The 20,846-nt window shown below is 31.9% G+C and overlaps 2 protein-coding genes across 2 annotated transcripts; one reads left to right on the forward strand and one right to left on the reverse strand.

The window, feature by feature from the left end:
- The first annotated feature begins 480 nt into the window (after window positions 1-480).
- On the forward strand, window positions 481-5,925 carry LOC108911484 (cytochrome P450 4c3-like). Its single transcript, XM_023455798.1, has 7 exons — window positions 481-498; window positions 549-675; window positions 767-925; window positions 3,972-4,040; window positions 4,294-4,462; window positions 4,513-4,692; window positions 5,765-5,925. Exons 2-7 carry the CDS (start codon window positions 550-552, stop codon window positions 5,923-5,925), a joined length of 864 nt encoding a protein of 287 aa, XP_023311566.1. The 5' UTR covers window positions 481-498; window position 549.
- Window positions 5,926-6,887: 962 nt separating this feature from the next.
- On the reverse strand, window positions 6,888-20,491 carry LOC108911491 (esterase B1). The gene is made up of 8 exons (XM_018716440.2): window positions 20,242-20,491; window positions 16,041-16,169; window positions 14,997-15,147; window positions 14,504-14,695; window positions 14,268-14,455; window positions 11,613-11,945; window positions 10,193-10,340; window positions 6,888-7,275 (listed from the first exon to the last, which is right to left on the reverse strand). Exons 1-8 carry the CDS (start codon window positions 20,374-20,376, stop codon window positions 6,959-6,961), a joined length of 1,593 nt encoding a protein of 530 aa, XP_018571956.1. The 5' UTR covers window positions 20,377-20,491; the 3' UTR covers window positions 6,888-6,958.
- Between the last annotated feature and the right edge of the window lie 355 nt (window positions 20,492-20,846).

The raw sequence follows: 20,846 nt of genomic DNA on the forward strand, positions 1-20,846 counted from the left end.
AAATTGGGTTGATGATGGTTCCTGCAAGATGAAATACATTTTTTTCCTAATTAACTATGTCTTCATGTCCCACCGTTTCCGCAGCAATGTTATCGTATTAGTTAAGAAATTTTTATATGTACTTTAATATTTTAATTTATATCTTAATTAATTACAATTTTATTTAATTTATATTTTAGGATTAAAATCTAAGTATAAATTACATAGAAGAATAATACAACCGCAATTAGACTTAAATGTTGTTAAAAGCTCCATGGAAATATTACAGAATCATACAGACGTTTGCATGAAAAAATTAAACCAATATGTCGATAAAGGAACGTTTGATATACATAATGTTACAGTAAAATGTTTTATGGATATAATATCGGGTAACAAGTATTTGTATATGTAATTTTTTTATTTAGTATTAACAAATTTCATTTCAGAAGTAATTTTGGGGCATAATATTAATTGCCAAGAACAAGGTTTGACAGATTTTTGCAGATCATCTATAAAGTAAGTTGAATATATAATGATTGTACATCTACTAATTTTTATTCTTTCAGTATGTACAATATTGCATTTAATAGGTTAGCAAAACCGTGGTGGCATCCAAATTTCATTTATAATATTTTACCAGCCAGAGTAGCAACTGATGAGATTGTTGAAAATTTAAATGGTTTTATTAAAGAGGTAACTTCAAATTAAATTAATCAAATTGGATTGATACTAGTAGTTAGTATAACAATATTACAAGAAAAGGACGGTAATTAGTTTGTTTCAGATTATAATAGAATCATGGAAAAGGAGAAAGATGTTCAAAAACTCGAAATATGGAAATTTCATTCCAGTTGTTGATAGATTAGCCAGTTATATTGAGAAAAATCCAGATGACATTAGCAGCGAAGATTTTATGAATCATTTAATGACACTCTTCACCGCTGTAAGTGGTATTTTTTTAATACTGTCAACAATTTTTAGAAACCTAGTGGCACAATATTAATATATAATATGTATAGGCAATTTCTACAAAATCAGTGCAGTGGTCTTTACTTTTACAATATTTATCTACTACCTATCTGACAAATTTAAACTTAGGGTTCAGTGTTTATTAACATTATTTGGTGTTGTGATTAAATTTACCTTCGATTTATATGTCATCATCATCAATTTCAATTCCACATCCTGGGAGGAAATAACGTTTAAGTATATGCTAAAAAGCTTATTATTAATGATATTGAAACTATTCGAAAAATAGACTATGATATTACTACCAACTGTTGAACAAAAAGCAGTCAATACTACACAATCAATGTGACCACATGCAAAACATAATGTACCAATTTAATAAATACATGGAGTACCTAATTCATAAAATTATTCAAACTACAGCAGATAGAGGTACATTGATTTTATAAGCAGTCAGATAAATCAATGGAAGATTGACGCTTTCTCACAAATTTTGACGTTTGAGGCCGTCATCAAAATTGTGAAATTAACAGTAAAAAATCTAATTAGGAAGTTAAAATAGGTGAACTTTCATAATATTACCCCTCTTTTAGATCATCTTATCAGGTTACTCCAGTATCTGTATGGCATTCCTTATTAAAAGCATAAGTAACACAAAGTAGAAATCATTTTTTCACATCAAACTGACATCCAAGCCAACAGAATCGCTCTCTAACCTTATTTAGTGTCTCATTTATTAAAAAACAACTGCTACCAGCATCAATAAAGTTACTGAAGATGCCCTAGAACCCTTTTCTGGGGGCAATGCAGTTTGATAGATCTTTTGTTATCATTAGACTCTCCCATATATTTTTTAAAAAGGCTATAATGCCCTCCTATAGAATCCCATAGTGTCCAGTAATTTTTGGACGTAAAGATTTATCAGAAATGTGGACCCATCGATATTAACCAAAACATGAATCTTCCTCTGTTCTTTAATAAGGATCGTACGGTCCCATTCATATGGGTCCTGCATGCTAATTGCATCAAATTCAAATGTTAAAATTTCTATATTGTTTCGTAATTGCTTCTCCAACCTGTTTTCCAATTTTCTTTTGCCATCACTTAATTTTTACAGTAAGTGTTTTTGGCGTTTCAAGTTTTGGGTTAAGTATTTATTTTTTCTTGTCGCACTGAGCTTCTTTATGTTTGACCTGATCCTTGATTAAGTTTACCTTCCGTGTTGATCTTTATTATTTTTTATCTATCAAGAATGTAATTAATAATTAAAAAAGTAGGTGATCTTCCATAACAATATCAAGAGGAATAAACATATGAACTGAAATTAAACTTCTACAATACGATTTACTTAGTTGCCATACATTTTTTCCATGATGCTGTTAGGGCAGAGTGAGACGCGGTGTAATTTTATAACTGATGTATTATATATAATCCTACAGGTAATGCAATGATAAATCAGTACCTAACAAATAAACATTAAACATAAAACATCGGGGTCAAGAGCGTACAGCAGTGCGAAATTCGCGACGTCACATATAACGCTTGACAGGTGACAGCAACGCAGGCTCGATCTGGATATGGAACGAAGCGGGCGGGTGCTGTAAAAGTCCGATTTTCACACTAACACTTCCCCTCGCGATCGTACACCGACTCTTTAACATCGTTGGATATCGGTTACTGGAGAGACACTCAAACCTAACATCTGCACACAATTTTTGTGACGAGGTCCTTGAAGTCCTTTGGTGAAAATGTCGGCCGTCATCTCTAAGGTTGAAACATGACTAATGCTAACAACGTTCTTCTTAAGGGCGTCTCTAATAAAATGGAACTTTATATCAATATGCTTGCTTCTAGCATGGAAAATAGGATTTTCTGCAAGCTTCAGAGCTCCCATATTGTCTCCAAATATGACAATGTTAGACAAATTATTGAGACTAAGTTCAATGAGGAAAGAGCGGAGATACTCTGCTTCCTTGACTGCCTCTGATAGCGCCATGTCTAACAGAGTACGGTTCTTTCTTTCGGCAATTCCGTTTTGTTCAGGATAATACGGAACCGTAAGCCGTCGTGTTATTCCATGGTCCTTTAGAAATTTATCAAATTCACCACTGGTATATTCACCGCCATTATCTGTTTGAAAACATTTAATTTTTCTTTCATGTAAATTTTCAACCATTGCCAAGAATTCTTTGGTAACTTCAAGTACTTCACTTTATGTTTTTAGGAAACGAACAACGCACCATTTCGAACAGTCATCTATGAATTCAACGAAGTATCGTGCCTTGTTCATTGATTCTACACGCATCGGACCGCAAACATCCGAGTGTACCAGTTCCAGCAAGTTGCTTACGCGATTAGATTGTTTTGGAAATGGAGTACGCACCTTCTTCCCCTGAACACAAACCTCGCACGTAATCGAGTTCTTTTCAAGCTTCGCAGGTTTCAGTTTTTCTAATCCAAGCACTGATCCTTTATTTATAGCATCAACCATGTCCCGCACATTTAGATGTCCTAAACGTCTATGCCACATTTCAAACGTTTCATCTGACAAGGTATCTGCCGCGAGAGCCAATCCGGAATTCGGTACGTCGGTAATGTTTTCACGCGCAAAATATAACTCGCCTATTCTATCTGCAACCAGTTTTACATCTCCATCGGTTCCAGTAACAAAGGCATTGTCTTTTGTAAACGTGACTTCGAAACAAGTCCGATTTTCACAGGAACAGATGCAAGTAGCCTGCAATTTTATTTCTTTCAAATATTGCAAATACTTGCATATACCACCTACTTAAACAAAAAAGTTGATTGTATAAAATGCAAATATAATGGAACAGAGAGCGTATAAAATTGTTTTCTCAAAAAATCATAATCAAATTCGTAGTATCGACTATGTTACCATAATATTTGCTAATNGTTTTCCATTTTTGTTTGAAAAGTGTTATATGTGTTGTAATTTTGTCTATAACAACGAAATTCATTAACTGATTCAATCTGCATAACTTGACACTGTTTTGTTTTAGGCATTTGATACACTGACCATAGTATCATCTTTTGCTCTTCTTTGTTTTGGAATGTACCCAGAATATCAGGTACGCATGTCTTTAAACTACTGTTTATTTCTTAATTTAAATGATTTTCATCTAATGTTATATTAGGTTTAATAGATATTTAGGTCGGTAAATGTATAATAATCTAAAAATTTTTATTTTTTTGCTCCTAATTGTTACGATACTGTTTTTTTGTTCACATTTTAATGTAAAATATTTTTTTTTGTTAAATTCAAAAGATAAGGATTATTTAAAAAATAAATCTTCATTGTAAATATAAACTTAAAATTTTCAGGAAAAAGCTGTAGAGGAAATTCGTTCGGTTATTGGAGAAAGTCCTAGACCTATTGCTTTGGATGAATTGAACAAACTAATTTATCTCGACATGTGTCTCAAAGACGTCATGAGATTGTTCCCAATAGCACCTTTTATAATAAGAAGACCCCTATCTGACTTTTCTCTTGGTAGGTACTGCTTAAAAATAAAAAAAATGTTACCTACTTACACATTTCAGGGAAATGGGTTATTCCAAAAGAAGCAGCTTTGTTAGTATCCATATATCATGTACATAGGGATGAAAGGTATTGGAAGTGCCCTTATCATTTTTATCCAGATCATTTTTTACCTGATGAGGTTCGGAAGAGGCATATTTTTGCATTTGTGCCTTTTAGTGCTGGTCCTAGAGGATGTATAGGTATGAAGTGGAATATGATTCTTAATACTATTATACAAATACTTTGCAAATGTTACTGAAACGTTTATAATGAAAAAAAAAAACAACAAATATTTATTTGTAAAGGCTTTATCTCAATTATAGTTAGTTTTTATAATGTTTTTGTATGAGTACATTGCTTTAAATCAGTTTTAGAAGTCAACAAAAAATATGTTTATTAATCAAATAATTACAATTGAGACTTGGCTTGGCTTGGATTGACTAGAATTTGAAAAGTAATCCCCAGTTTCAGAGTTTCTTTTAAAATTAGTCTTCAGACAGTCAAGAAGTCTAAATTAACGACAAGGCAATCAGCCTTGAAATAATGTTCGTTCATTATACATATACATATTATTACATTTCCCATATACTTGCACATAATAATTAAATTATTTACTTTTACACAACTATTTCTCTTAACACAAAGAATAAGACAATTATTGAAATGTATATTACCTTCGGATATAGCTGTGGTTCTTTAATTTTTCTTGTAATTTTGCTGTTCCTGTCATGTCTTGACAGAACAAGCGATTCTGATCAAGCTAATAGCGACGAGCATCAAAGCGTTAACAGCAAGCAAGTTATCATAACCTTACCTATTTATTCCGAATGTCGCCGTCGTTTTCTAATTGTCCTTAAGATAATCATTCATATTATTAACAATTATTATGATATGCTGATTTGATGAATCAGTGTGTACAAGTGACTTCTGCAAAACAAAAACTTGTCCATTGGACGATACCGCATTGGCGAAATCTAACAAAATTATCAGTGCGATTTCTGATGAAAATAATGTGGACGAAAATCCACTCAAAGGACGACCGAAAAATAGTGGTGACAAAGTAGGTAATATTATGATAATTCAATGTAAATATTTTTAATGCACAAAGGTTGTGTCAAATAACAGTAGAAATTTGTCCCTCAAAAAGAAGTAAGGAAGTAGGGTTACTGTAAAGTCTATATGAGTTATGTTATTTTTATTTGGGCAATGTCAAAATATATATATATCTTTCAGAAAATGTGTTCAATTTACATGATATGATCATTGTTTTAGGTAAAACCTTAGCCAACGTTGTATTAAAACTTTTCCTATGTAATGTATTACAAAGATATGAAATAGAGGCCGATGGAAAAGTTCCTGACTTAGAACTCCGTAGCGATATATCTCTAAGACCAAAATATGGCTATAATTGTAGATTAAAGAAACGAATGTGAAAATAAAATTATTTCTTGACGTACAGCTTTTTATATTTACATTTTAAATTGCTAGTAAAAATAATTACATTTTAAAATTAAATTTAGAAAAATATTTGAATATCAAATTATTATTTTGAAATCCTTGAAAATTGTAGTGATAAGACAATCATTTTACCATTATATATTTTTTATAAAGTAGAATTAAATAAATACGCAATGTAGCACCAAGCGTTCATTATGTATTTTAAACATTACGCCATTTTACGAATTTTACATACAAGACACCATATCAGATTTTAGCGATTTTGCCATGCATCAAAATGGCTTTTATTTCTTTAAACGAAAACCGTTCGTCGTATGAACAAATATCAAGAGACCAAATTAACTCCAAAGTAAATCAGTATTACAAACATAATATTGATTTTCAGAAAAAGCAGTGGCGTACTTTTTTTTCTTTAAAAAAGTTCAATATAAATCCTGTTCGAACGCCATTGGTAGAAATTTTTTGAAAACTTTTACATAAAAAAATCTAATTTAATGGTCAAAAGAAGTGTACCAAATTTTGTGGAAATATCTGGAGTGATAGGAAAGTTATAAAAAAGGCATTTTTTCTTTAAAACTTTAACACACTGTATCTCGTAAACGAAGCATTTTCGGACATAATTTTATTTGAAAAATTTTCTTATTTTCTTGCATTCTATACAGTGTTAAAAGGAAAGTATCAACTTAAAAATCACCCTGTATAGATGAACAAATTCTAGAATCAAAATACTATATTCTGAAAAGAAAGAATTTCAATATAAATCATATTCATAAACAATAAAGTACGTCCTGTAGAACTTCTTACTGAGAAATTCTTGAATCCATTACATCATGATAAGAATAAACAAAGTAATTAAAAAATAATTTATTTTAAATCACAATCACATAAAAATAAGAACATAAAAATTTTGGTCATCACTCTAAAAGAAAGAAAGTAATAAAGTGACACAGAAATTTTTTATTTAAACAGTACTTTTCGGCACATCAAATTATATATAAAAAAATATGATTATAGTTTAGCTTTAGGTACAGAGGTTTCTTTATACAGGTTGTTCCAGAAATCCATAGCGTTTCTTTCGGGGTCGATTTTCATTTCTAAATCATCCCCAATATTTAGATAGTTAAATCGTTGGGGTTCAAGCGGTTTCCAGATCGTAGATAGTACTTTGTCCTTATTGCTTGGTGTAGGATTACCATATTTTGCAAAATTTGTCCAAAGTTTGATCATTCGTTGTATTCCGACAAACTCAGAACTTTCGGGTTCAATATCTTCAGGGGCAAACCCGTTTTTGAAAAGGTAGGAAAATTCATCGGCGTGACAGGCACCTAAATTTATAAACATACATTGGAACATGCTACTACCGAAACTGTAAGTTTGAATATTTTGTCAAGTCAAACATGGTCAGTGTTCAAAACTTGGGTTTGAAAGTAATATAAACGTAGTGCAGCTCGGGTTGTTTCAGAAAAAAATGGATAATAAAATAGGCACCAGAAAGTTTTAAAAAGTTGTCATTATACATTGGAGATGTACGAAAAAGTAACGCGTTACTTAAAAATTAAGAAACCCATATGCAAAAGTTATGTTTAAAGGGTACCGCTGTCACAAAGGAATGTTTTGACAAATTCAAAACATTTTAAACATTGAATAACTATTTAGATTTTAGTGAATAATAATAACTTTATGTTACTATATTGGGCTATTTTCAAGGACAGCGGAGAACGATGAAAAAAAGATAACAAAACAACAGGCTGACATTGACACTTTTAAATATATTTCTACGAAACAATTGATACATAGTATTTGATTCCAATGAAATATACTTAAAAACTGAACTTAGGTGACAATTGTATTAGTTTTCCTTATTTTCGATTTATTTTAAATGTGACAAACTAATTGTCATTTTTTGTCAATAAAAATGCTACAAGTACCCAGTACCTAAGTTGAACATTCTAATGACCAATAATGTCAAATACACGAGGCACATTCACAAAGTAAGAGTACTGATATGCTCTATGGTTTTTGTTTTCGACAAAGTTGGCAACACTGCATTCAAGGGCGCGCTCATTTGACTCAGCCAGTTAAGAACTGTTGTTGTAGTGGCATGTTGAAATGAGTGCCTCGCTAGTTGCGAGGTGAGGAGCACAATCCGGTTTCTTCTTGCAAATGGAAAGGTGCTGTTCCAGATTTTTAACGAAACCAAAACCGTTCATGGGAATGGTGTGATGAATCGTACTAATGTAGATAATAGATGTCGTGAGTATAAAGCTGGCAGAAAGAGTGTCCATAATGAACAAAGGAGAGGGTGTCCCTCAGTTGTGACTGATGAGATGGTGAACAAGATCGAAGAAATGCTTCGTGGATATTGTCGATTGACTTTGGACGATATAAATTTCCAGATCTCTTCTGCATGAATGCGAACGAAGGGAGTGCGCTTATTGCACGACAATGCACGTCTCCTCACAGTCAACGTCACAAAGCAACTCTTGGATTCATTTGTTTGGAACATCATCAGTCACTCCGGCACAGCCCTGACCTGGCTAATAATTTCTTTTCTCTGAAGGTGTTTATGGGTGGAAAAAGATTTTTTACTGACGATGGGGTCCACAGTGCCATGAGACAATGGGCCCGATAATTTTTTTGACGAAGATGTCAGAAAGCTCATCCCTCAACTCACAAAGTGCATTGATCTTGAAGGCGACTACTTCGAAAAATAGTGTTTGATGTGTCGTTTCGATTTTTAAAAAATTGACTATTCTTACTTTGTGGACATGACTCGTAACTTCACCTGTGTTTTAAATTTCCAGCTTTGGAATTATATGACGACTGTAATTTCATATTCGGTCATATAATTTTTTATTCGTAGGTAATAATTTTTCTATCTTTGACCTATGTTTTAAAATAAGAATATTGTTTACTATTGAGTAGCATTCATGTTTTTGCTCATTCCTTTTATATCAAATTTTCTGATCGCAGCCTTTGGTGCCGCTTAAAAAAAACAAAAATGGAAAATTAAATAATCCGAAATGAAGTCAAAGATGATTGTGTTAGGATTCTATTTATTGTTGCAGCAACTATTTCATTTTTTTAAAGATTATTTTGATCAATATTTTTATTGTAGTAGATGCCATTTTGAATAATTGATTGTTAACTTTTTTATTGTTATGGGCACCATATTGTAATTTCTCATAGTTGAACAGAGCTCTTAATTCATAACTCAATTAATTGCTCGCACTTAAATTAGTTGGAAAAATTACAATTCTAGAGCAAAATACATTTTACTTATTAATTGAGAGTGCCGTGGAGACAATAACGTTCAAAATTAGATTTTAGAGGGGGTGTTTTTTAACCACGAACACCATTGCACCCAGGCGAGGAAACAAATTAAACCTATTAGCCTTTATATTTTTTGGGATGCTCTTTTAGATGGTCTACACAGCATTAAAAAAAATTATTCAGACCACATAAACGGACTTTCAAGTGGAATTTTTTGACAGTGACAGATGACAGTGTTCGGGAGATGAAAGTGACAAAAGTATTCAGAATCAAAAGAGGAAGGTTCAGGAATTTTGGTCGGTTTTTTTTCTTTAGACTATCAATTCGGTAAAAATTGGCCAAGACGAAAATTTGAAAAAATGTCTCAAAAAATTCTGAGAATTCCTACGTGTTCTTTGACCATTTATTATATCTCGAGATTTTTCACGAAAAAACGCCTTTTTCGAGTAAAACCGTCATAAAACTATGATGCCACCATTTTCCGATTCAGCAGCCATACTGTTTGTATCAAGTGAGTAAATCAATCATGGATCTTTTAAGTTAAGAGATATATTATGGACTGTTCCCATTGGTTTTCGGTATGTATCTTAGCGATAAAGTCTTCGAAACACGGTATAAAGATTGACAACGGGAAAAAATCATGATGTCTTTTAACTTGAATGTCCGTTTTCATGGTCTGAATGATTTTGTTTTCAAATTCTATGGCCACCCGCTGAAAGAGAACATTCAAAAACATAAAGTCTGGTAGGTTTGGTTTGATTCACGGGTGCAATGGTGCTCATGGTTCAAAGATACCCCCTTTCTAAAATTAGATTTTAAGCGTTAATGCATTATGTATTCGCTATATGGATCAATGGGAATTTAGTGGAATTTATTATGAATTTTCATATTACACTATTCAAATAAAACTACAAACCTAAGGTACTTTTAACTTTAACACAATTTTATTAATGTTACTATTAATATTACCTGGCTCTTCTATGTCATACAAAGATTTCATGAAGTTCAACGCGGTATCTAAGGAGAACCGATAAAAGTATGTAGGACTATTTCCTGTCTCTGAAAAATATCTTGCTGAATTGTATATATCCAATAAAAAGAAGTTATCCGTGTAAAGCTGAAACATGCAAAGTATTTATATTATTCAGCTTTTCAAAACGTGAAAATATGAAAATTTTAATTACACTGAAAGAAATGGGCTTATTAAATTGTTTCTCTAGAATAATGTGTATAGTGCATATTAAAACTTTTGTAACAAATATACAACTTTTGTTAAAAAAAATACACTCATCTTCATACACGTTATTCAACTGGAAAGCGCTTAATATACCTTATGCATCTAGTAGTAACGGTTATAATAATATATTTTATATATTATTATGTTTTATAGCCTTTATGGTCCTTTTGCGTAGTAGGGAAAATTTGTTGTATTAAAGGACTTATTCTTTTTCATAATGATTATGTTTTCATTTTTAACGTGAAATACTCGTCTTATAATGGTGGAGCGTCACCTGTCGGTGTATAATCTGTTATGATTGTTAAATTTACGTCAGTGCATCGACTATTACGCTTCTTCTAGCTGGATGAGGTTAAACAGTGTATAGACACATGCTTGTGAAATCATACCGCGTTGTGTGAAGTGGAAAGTTATGTCAATATATAACTGTTTTATGGTTTGTCATTGTTTTGTATTTTTCTATTTAAATATTGCCTAAATCTTAAAAATTATTATCTGTGCGCCCTATCAGAAACCGCTGTTGTTAAGTTTGATATAAGATCGAGGAACAGAACGCTAATGGTGACAAAGAAGAGCACGTGTAAAGCCAATCAACCAGAGGAAAAATAATTAGAAGGAAAGAAGGTCAACCTTTCAGGGGATGCTTCAATCTTAGGTTGGAAGAGTTATAATGCGAATGTAATGTAATACAAGAAGACACGGGTGCATCGCTACCAAGAAGATAAACTGGACAGTTTTGGGAGTGATTTTTCATCATTTTTAATACTTAAATGTTTGTTATACCTTTATATCAGAATCACAGCTTCTAATTATAGATCTATAATAAAATTTCTGTAAATGTAATATCATATGTTTTTAATTACAACAGCTTAATAAATTTATTATTATAAACCATATAATTAATACTAGAGGTTCTAATAACGTGTATGGAACACTTTAATAACAGTTACAGCTATAATTTAATAAAGAGTATAAACAGTCACTATACAAGCATGTTAACAATACGTGTGTTTTGTTCATTATCACCTGTTTATCTATCACATATGGTATACAATGTTTTTTTAATGGCATTTAGAATTCTAATAAAGAATAAAGCGCATTTCTTTCAGTGTATTTTGTTTATTTTAAAAGCTAATGCTTATTCAGACATACCCTATATATATCATCTTTATTTTCCGATGGATCTCTGTCATTGAAATAGAATTTTTTAATACTACTGACTACTGAATTGTACTGATCACTCCCTATCCTCAGATTCATCGAATAAGGTATAATTGTTTCGTCAATCAATAAGTGACTACCCTTAGTAGTAGTGCACATTCCGTACACAAATATCCCCTCTCTGGAACAGTATCCCATTATTAAAGGCACTTTATGGTACCTGCCTGATTTTATTAAGTTAATCGGTTCCTCGCTTAGAAAAGATTTTGGGGATTTTATTTCCACAATTGGCCCAAAAGGTCTAATTTTTCCTACATAAAACGGCTGGAAAAGAGATTATATGCATTTATAATGTTACTCGTATGTAAAAAGTATAAGATTAGCATGAAGGGTACCTCAGAGGGAATTACAGTTTGGAGATATTTGTTAAAATTGTACAAGCTGCAGCTTGGAGTATTTACTCAGCAAATATGCAATAAAAGACGATACCTACGCCGTGTCCACCTAGTGCGCGTCAGTCCAATATCTAGGTTCATAAAAGATATAACTTAATTTTTTTTCACAGAGTTGCCTACTTTCCCAAGCTGCACAAAATGAAAATTGCATATACAGGGTGTTCAGTTTTTCCTGGGCAGGTACCAACTTAATTTTTTTTAATGGAAACATATTTTTTATGGGATTATCGAATTCTACGTGAAAAATTAAAGGAACTTTGTGTTATGATCCCTATTAAAATATTGATAGTTTTCGAGATAATCGACTTTTCTTTTTTTTCTCATGTTTCGTCACTTCTAGTAGTTGACATAATTATGATCGTATGACGACTAGAAATTATTTTTTTTTCAGGAACTGTAGAGTGCAGATGGCTCTTTCAAAAAACGTATCAAAAGTTGACCCGCGATATACAGGGGGCAAAAAAAATCGTGCCAAGCCTGATGATTTAAAAATGTGTTTTATGATTTCATTAGATGCCTTTCTATAGACCCTACAATTTTTTAATAGCTCTCCCTATACCCAAGTTGCGTAGTTTTTGCAAAAAAAAACACTTTTATGTAAAATACCGGATTTGCGCCCGTTCCTTTGTCGGGAAAAATATTGTAAGGGTATTTATTTTAAGTTAGCTTGCAACTATAAGTATTCTTTTTTCAAAATTCTATTCATCCAAATTATTTAATCTCCAATTTCACTAATAACTTTCCTAACTACGGTAACAGTGCTTGATTTTCAATATGATATGGATGAAACTTCCTCAATATTTTATTTGTCAAGCTTTTGAAAACTCCAACTAATTTCCTGGCACTAATATTTTATTTTCAACAGCAGACGCCACAACTCTAAATATTATCGTTGTTACTTTCATGTCTGCTGGTAGTTTTCTCATAATTCGCATTTGCTGTTCATTCAAACATTTCCTTCACATTGGCAAAACAGTGGGAATATCTGTAAATTTGGATAATTTGCTTTGTAAATACGGGCAAACATATCCCATATTTCGCTAATTCTTAAACACTTGTAGCGATTTTATGGTTTTTTTATTTTATTTACAAATAAATGGTAACTTTCCATAAAGACATATTTATTAAACTCAAATATCTAAATTGTTCAGTTATTAATTTTTATTTTAAATAGTGTAGCTAGACAACTAATAAATTTAATAAAAATAAATGACCCTACAATATTTTTCCCGACAAAGGAACGGGCGTAAATCCGGTATTTTACATAAAAATGTTCTTTTTTTGCAAAAACTACGCAACTTGGGTATAGGGAGAGCTATTAAAAAATTGTAGGGTCTATAGAAAGGCATCTAATGAAATCATAAAACACATGGTGTTCTATTTGAAAACATCAAGATTTTTCAAATTTTAAATTATCAGCTCGGGAAAGTAGGCAACTCTGTAGAAAAAAAAATAAGTTAAATCTTTTATTAACCTAGATATTGGACTGACGCGCACTAGGTGGATACGGTGTATATTTTTCTATTCTATTTTTTATTCTATTTTTGAAAAATGTTTTTCATAATTTTGAGATTAATTTACAATTTGGTAGATGCAGTTATAAAAAGGTAGTTTTACTTCACATAATAAAGAACAACTACTACTACTAACATTTTCTATTTTGATTAACAATAATTATGATTTATGATAGCTCATAAAGTACAGTAATAAAGTGTACAAAAAATAACGTAGTAGACAAAGATTTGTTCATTTCTCTGTGTCTGATATATTTTCCTTGTAGTAAATTTTTGGTTATAGACTCATCAAACCATGTCACTGTAATTTAAGGAAGTGCTTTGTTCGCTCAAAAACATATGTTTGTTGTTAATCTCGCATAATGATTAATTGTCTTTGTTCGTATACTTTTCTTCTATCTCGAAAAATGTTAGGAAAATTAGAGGAAAATTACACTTATGGTAGAGATTCATTACATTGTGAATGTTTTAAGATAAACCATAATTTATAAACACTTTATATACAGAGCGTTCATAAATGATCATAAGCCACGTGACCAGTAATTTTGTTATGTACCTTGTAATGTAATGAAGACTCTGTATAACTTAGAAATTCGCTTTGAAATTAATGGAACTTAGCATAAATCTACACAAACTTTATCAGGATTCATCCTATAATATTTAAAAAAACCACTTACATCTACTAATTTGTTTGCAGCGTTAGATAAATCTTCTATAGATACTTTCTGCAATTGTTCAAGAATAACTCTGTCGTTAGTGCTTTCGATTCCTAATTTTTCAGCTAATAAGTGTATACTATGTTTTTTACCTCTTGCCCAACCATTAAGAGCACAACCACTTTGGGCTATAGCTTTGTGAAATAATCCTGAAAATTTAACCATCAATAAAGTGCATCATTAGGTATAGTTAATACCTTTCGCCATCGGAGACAACATCAGGAGATTAACTGACGCTCCCCCCGCACTTTCACCAAAAATTGTCACATTGTTTGGATCCCCTGAAAAGTCTCTGATATTGCTTTGGACCCACTGAAGTGCCATTACCATATCCTTTAAACCTGCGTTCCCTGGAACTCCTAAGGTGATGTCTTCAAGACTTAAAAATCCTAAAATTATGATTTTGATATAAAATTAGAAAATGAAGACGTTATTGAAATATATGCATTGATCAACATAATTAAGTAATCCTTATAATAACATACATACCAGTTATTAATTATTAACCAGAAATGAAAAAATACAAATATAACAGTCAGAAAAGGATCATCCAACATGTCTATTATGAGGGTTTCGAACTTTAGGAGTTCACATTCAATTTATTCACGAAGTTTGTATTACTAGTCAAATTGAGTTTTACGAAATTATGTATACACAATATGCAATTTAAAACAATAATAAATCATATACCTAGTACACCTAGTCTATAGTTGAAGGTAACCAAAACCACATCTTGAGTAACGAGGTATTCTGGACCATAAATGACTGAATGACTTGAGCCAGTGGTGAAACCTCCACCATGTATCCAAAACATCACAGGTCTCAGTCTCTTGGCTTGAATCTACAAAACGTGATTTAAGTATACGTTGACGTTGCATAAGCTATCAGAGTTGATTTTTCTAATAAACAGAAAACAAACAAATGAACAAGATTAACGATTTTTCCTAAAACAATTCCTAAGATCATAGAGCCCTATGATCTTTCAAACACTAAATACAAACTATTGGTTTTAATGAATAAGCTTAACAAGTATTGATGATAATATATATTCCAAGTTTGATATAGTCTAATTTATTGTTGGTAGCTGAATGTAAAATTTAGAATATAGAATTTAATAAAAAAACTGCACTACTACTTATGTACTTGGTATATACCGTTTCCAAATAAAACTTTTGTCCCTTGTTTTTCTTTTTCGTATACAAAGTGTTTTTTGAGTTCACACATAATTTTAGAAAGTTGTTTTTTATATTATTTTAGACCAAAAAGCCTTAATGTATAATAAGAGTCTAAAGATATTGGACACAGATTAATGACATTTGAGCTAACGAATGAAAGACATTTATCTAATTATTAGTTTCAAAACTTTTCTTATTACAATAAAAAATATTTACAAATTATTTTTCCAAATACAATTTTAAATACAATATAATCATAATGATCAAAATAAAAAAAACATTAGCGTTGAAACCTTAAATTTTCGGCAAATTTTCAAATAAAAGAATAAATAAATTTTTAAAAATGGTTTGTTCGAAGAAAATAGACGACATCTTTTTCTCAAAAATGCCATTAAGAATTAAATTCACTGCTTATATAAAAATATGGCGTGGTGTTGAAATTCTACGATTTTCAGTGACTTCTGTCTTTAGTCTAAGTTTCATAAATTCACTTCAAACACTTTTAGAAGTTATGACATGAACTTAGACAACACTCGGTGTACATATTTATTAGAGTTACCTCCTTTGTGAAAACATTTATAAATAGACAGTCCTCCGAACGCGAATAAGTATTATTTCTGGCATAACATTCGTTTCCATTTTCTGTCGCATCTAGTATTCCGTTCCATTTTTCAGGTGGTTCAGGTGCCTAAAACAATAACTTATTTTTATCTAACTTATTATTGTTATGAGCATAGTGTATCTATAATTTTTGGATATTATTGACTTTAGAAATTTGATGAAAATGGGAGGAGAACTGAAGTCGTTCCCATATGTATTCGTCAACACAATAAAAATATATGTTGCAATTTCTAAATGTAATTGCATTTGTAACCACATGTTCTTGGATTGTTGATATCTCATTTAGTTTTCGTGATATTGTTATTTGAGTGCAACGTATTTAAGTGTTAGTGATAATTTTGGCAATGTACGATTTTTTGAAACAACGCAAAATTTTGGAAGTTGAGGAAAACTATCACGGAAACATTTTTTTTTTTTTGAACAAGCTTATGGAGTTGATGTTCTGGGTTACATGCAATGTTACGAATGGTTTTCACGATCTAAAAGTTGTCGTCAGTCAATTGAAGATGATCCTCTACCAGGAAGGCCTTCACTTCAACTGATGACTCCCACGTTCAGAAAGTCAAGAATCTGGTGCATCCAAATCACCAATTGACTGTGAGAGTAATTGCATAGGTTAGCATATCAATTTGGTTATGCCATGAAGTTTTGACTGAAAAATTGAACATGCGTCGTTGCAACAAAATTTGTTCCTCGTTTGTTGACCGAACAACGGAAAGAAAATCGTGTGTACGTTTGTCGGCCTTGAAGAATCCAATGACCATGAAACATTCATTAAAAAAAATCATAACGGGAGACGAAAGCTGGGTTTACGGGTACGACATTGAGACAAAAGTTCAATCATCACAATCTACTGGCAAAGGATCTCCACGCCCCAATAATGTACGTCAGTCTCGATTCAATGTTAAAGTGATGTTCACTGTTTTTTCGACTCAAATGGAATTGAACATTGTGAATCCTTACCTCATGTTGAAACAGTAAACCCTGTGTTCTATCAAGTCCTTTTACAAATGTTATTAAAAGAAACCAGAGTTGTGGCTAGATAACTCATGGTTCTTGCGCCATGGCAATGCGCCCACACTCTCAGCTTTACCAATTCGTTAGTTGTGTGCCAAAATTCGGATTACTATCCTCCCTCACTCATCTTACTCGCCAGATCTGGCTCCTAGCTATTTTTGTTTATTTTCGAAATTAAAGTCGGTGCTGAAAGGACGCCGTTTTCAGACTATTGATGACAGCAAAGCAAATTCGTTACAGATTTTAAAGGCCATTTTAAATTAAGCTATCCAGGACTGCTTTCGCGAAATGGAAACGCTGTTGGGAAAAGTGCGTGAATAGGGGAGGGGAGTACTTTGAAGGAGACAAGAACCAATAATGTATAAAATAAATAATGACATATTGTTTAGTGTTAAGCTATTATAAAAGTAAGGAATGGACTGTAACTAATAGAATGGCGGCAAGAGAGAGAGAAAAAAGGAAACTATGTATAAACTTACCAAATGATGATGATGATATCACACTATTATGATAGCCAAGGGTAAAAGGATACGACAGAGTAAGGAATGGGAAGATATTGGCTACCGTGTGCACTATTTGATTGATCACTACTAAAGTAAAAAAAAAAACTACTATTGTTTACAATTAAACTGTTCTATTCCAATATTTGTACCGATTCGTTCGAATTCTATCACACGTCTCTTTTTTTGTGGGTTTTTTAAATTCAGTTTTCTTTGTAGCTACAAAACAGTACATACAGCGGTATCTATTTCTGGGAGTTTTAACTATAAATGGATTTCTATTTGTTTGAACTTATTTTAGGCCCAAACACATATAAATATAATAAAAAAAATAAAGTTCATTTTTTTCTGAACAGATAACTAAATTACAACGTTCTTATTATGGTTATTCAGTATGTTAAAAAAACAAAATCCAGAACTTATTTATAGTCCGGTCAAATTAGTCATAAAAATAGTGGTCAAATAACGAAAATTCCGACATAACTAAATTTTGGTGGAGACTTTGGGTACACCAAAAGTTCCCATCGATCCCATGTGTGCTAAAAAAGTTATTCCGAGTTAAAGGTCAAAATTTGAGGTTTTTTGGATTTTTTTCCAAAGCAGCAAGTTTTATTAAAAAAGTAGCCCAGACAAAAATTATAGACTTTAATTATCTAGAAAAATATTATCCTTATACTTTTTTTTCTAAGAATCACCATTCCTGAGATATCGCGATTCTAAAAGTTGATGAAGTCGCGTTCTACATGAAATGCACATATATGCCACGTCAGGCACTTAATACACGTAAAAATGTCTATTTGTATCTCTTGTGTGTAGAAACTATACTATTCTGAGAATATACACTCAAAAGAAACTCAGTCCCTTAGTCAAAATGACGCAGATGTCCTTATAATTGAAACAGCAATAGAATACTACTCACTGCAAGGACTCCAATTGATAAAATTATATACTTTTTAAAACCTGGAAAGGCTCAACAGCGAACAAAAATATATTCTACAAAAAGTTTATCTGCTTATCCAAAATGCCAAAATCATATCTTATTTTTACATGCGATAATCGGCTGCGATACTACATCAGCAATGTTCAGAAGGGGTAAAACATCAATATTAAAATTATTTAAAAAAAAGTATTTACAATTGATTCTTCACCTCTAACAATAATCACAAAAGGAATTCGCTTTCGCCTTGCTGTATATGGAGCTCCAAAAAAATTGATTGTATAGATAAATATAGATATTTAACTTCTGTAAAAAATACACGAAACAAGAAATAAGTACAACTATCTTATCTTCCTCCAACATCGGTTTCTGCTAATTAACACTTGTATCGAGTATACTATCAAGTTCAGACATGGCTAGGCAATCAACTGAACCCAGAAAACTGGGGTTGGAAATTAACAGATAATGCTTTGGAACCGATTCAAACTTTATTTCCACCTGCTCCAGAAAAACTCCTAAACACTATTTTTTGCGATTGCAAAAAAGGTTGTGGTGCTAAATGTGGCTGTAGAAAAGCAGGGTAGGAATTGCCAAAGCCAGTCTTGCTCAAATGTCCAATTGAATACAACAGACGAAGATTCACGTGATTTCGATGAAGAGACAGCTGATTCATCTTCATTTGAACAATTTATGAGCATCCAGCAAGAAGAGGAAGAAGAAGAAGAAGAAGAAATCGAAGAAGAGATGACTGTTGAAGTCGATTTTGAAGAGTATGAATAAGATTAAAATATCAAAAGAAATCAGAACTACAGTTAAAGTCAATAACCAATATCAATATCAATAATCATCATACAGTTAAAAGAGTATTGTCCCTGAAAATTCCGTCATAACAGTTCGTGGAGTAGGCCTACCGGGGAAACCACGTTAAAAAAACGCGCCAAAGTACACTACCTCACAGGTGGTGTGGAAATGTGTGCATATCATGTAGAACGTGACTCCTTCAACTGTTAGAATCGCAATATCTCAGGAATGGTGATTCTTAGAAAAAAAAAGTATAAGGACCATTTTTGTAGATAATTTTAAGGTCTATAATTTTTGTGGACTACTTTTTTGATATAACTTACCGTTTTCGAAAAAAAAAATCCAAAAAACCTCAAATTTTGCCCTTTGACCCCGAATAACTTTTTTAGCACACATGGGATCGATGGGGACTTTTGACACTTTAGTTCTAATGGTGTACACCATTTGGTCTCACCAAAATTTAGCTCTGTCGGAATTTTCGTTATTTGAAATGTCTATTTTGACCGGACTATTAGCTTAATTAGTATCTTTATATGTATGAATAAACATACTCAAATATAAGTAGTTCGTTATTTGCTTTACTATAATAAAGATTTAAATAAAATATACCGAAACAGCACTCACCGTTTATTAATGTATTACCCATTTCCAACAGTTACCTTCTTTGTACTACGACCCTATTTTGAATCGTACAATATCAATAATAATACCTAATTAAATGTACTGGCTAGAAAACCAATAGTAAGTATTTTACAATACATATACTCAAAGCCGTCCCTGTACCATATGGACAACCGCGACCCAGAATGCAACAGCCTTGGTGGAATACACAAACAAGTAGGTAATACGGTACAGTACGACATAATGATATGCAGGTAAATTACCTTAAAACGAAGATTACCAAGTGGTGGTTTGGCGTAAGGTATTCCCTGGAAACTGTAGAAATGATTGCCCTCAAAGTCAGTCGAAATTTTTCCTCTCACTTTTCCTTCTCGCACATTTACAACACAATCACTCATTTCGTAAATACGTTGAAAACGCCTTGAAATCTCACCTAAATCAACTCGTATTGTAGCGGAATGATTGCAAGTTCATGTTTGTGTGTCGTTGTGTTGACCTTTGTATTACGGTACTTCCATTAATATGACATTTACATCTACGATATAGATAAGATAATACTTTATTCTTACTGGATTATAATAATTTTAATTGTAGAACAATATGTTTATATTCAAGCCTATTTGCCATAAGAGTTATTGATTGGTGATCACAATGTATACAGTGTTGGCTTAGGTGAATTTTACAGTTTTAGGCGTTTTTGTAAACTATCTATACAAGGTGTTAATGAAATAAGTAATCAAAATTTGAGTGTGTAAAACATGTCGAAATATGTTGAAAACATTAATAGAGTATTTGTCAGCCCTTAAGGGAGATACGGCTCCTTGTAAGGGTAACCCAGGAAACAGTTTTTATTGCATAATTTCGAAAC

The sequence above is a fragment of the Anoplophora glabripennis genome, unplaced genomic scaffold (genome assembly GCF_000390285.2).
Source record: "Anoplophora glabripennis isolate ALB-LARVAE unplaced genomic scaffold, Agla_2.0 scaffold693, whole genome shotgun sequence".
NCBI classification, from domain to species: Eukaryota; Metazoa; Arthropoda; class Insecta; order Coleoptera; family Cerambycidae; genus Anoplophora; species Anoplophora glabripennis.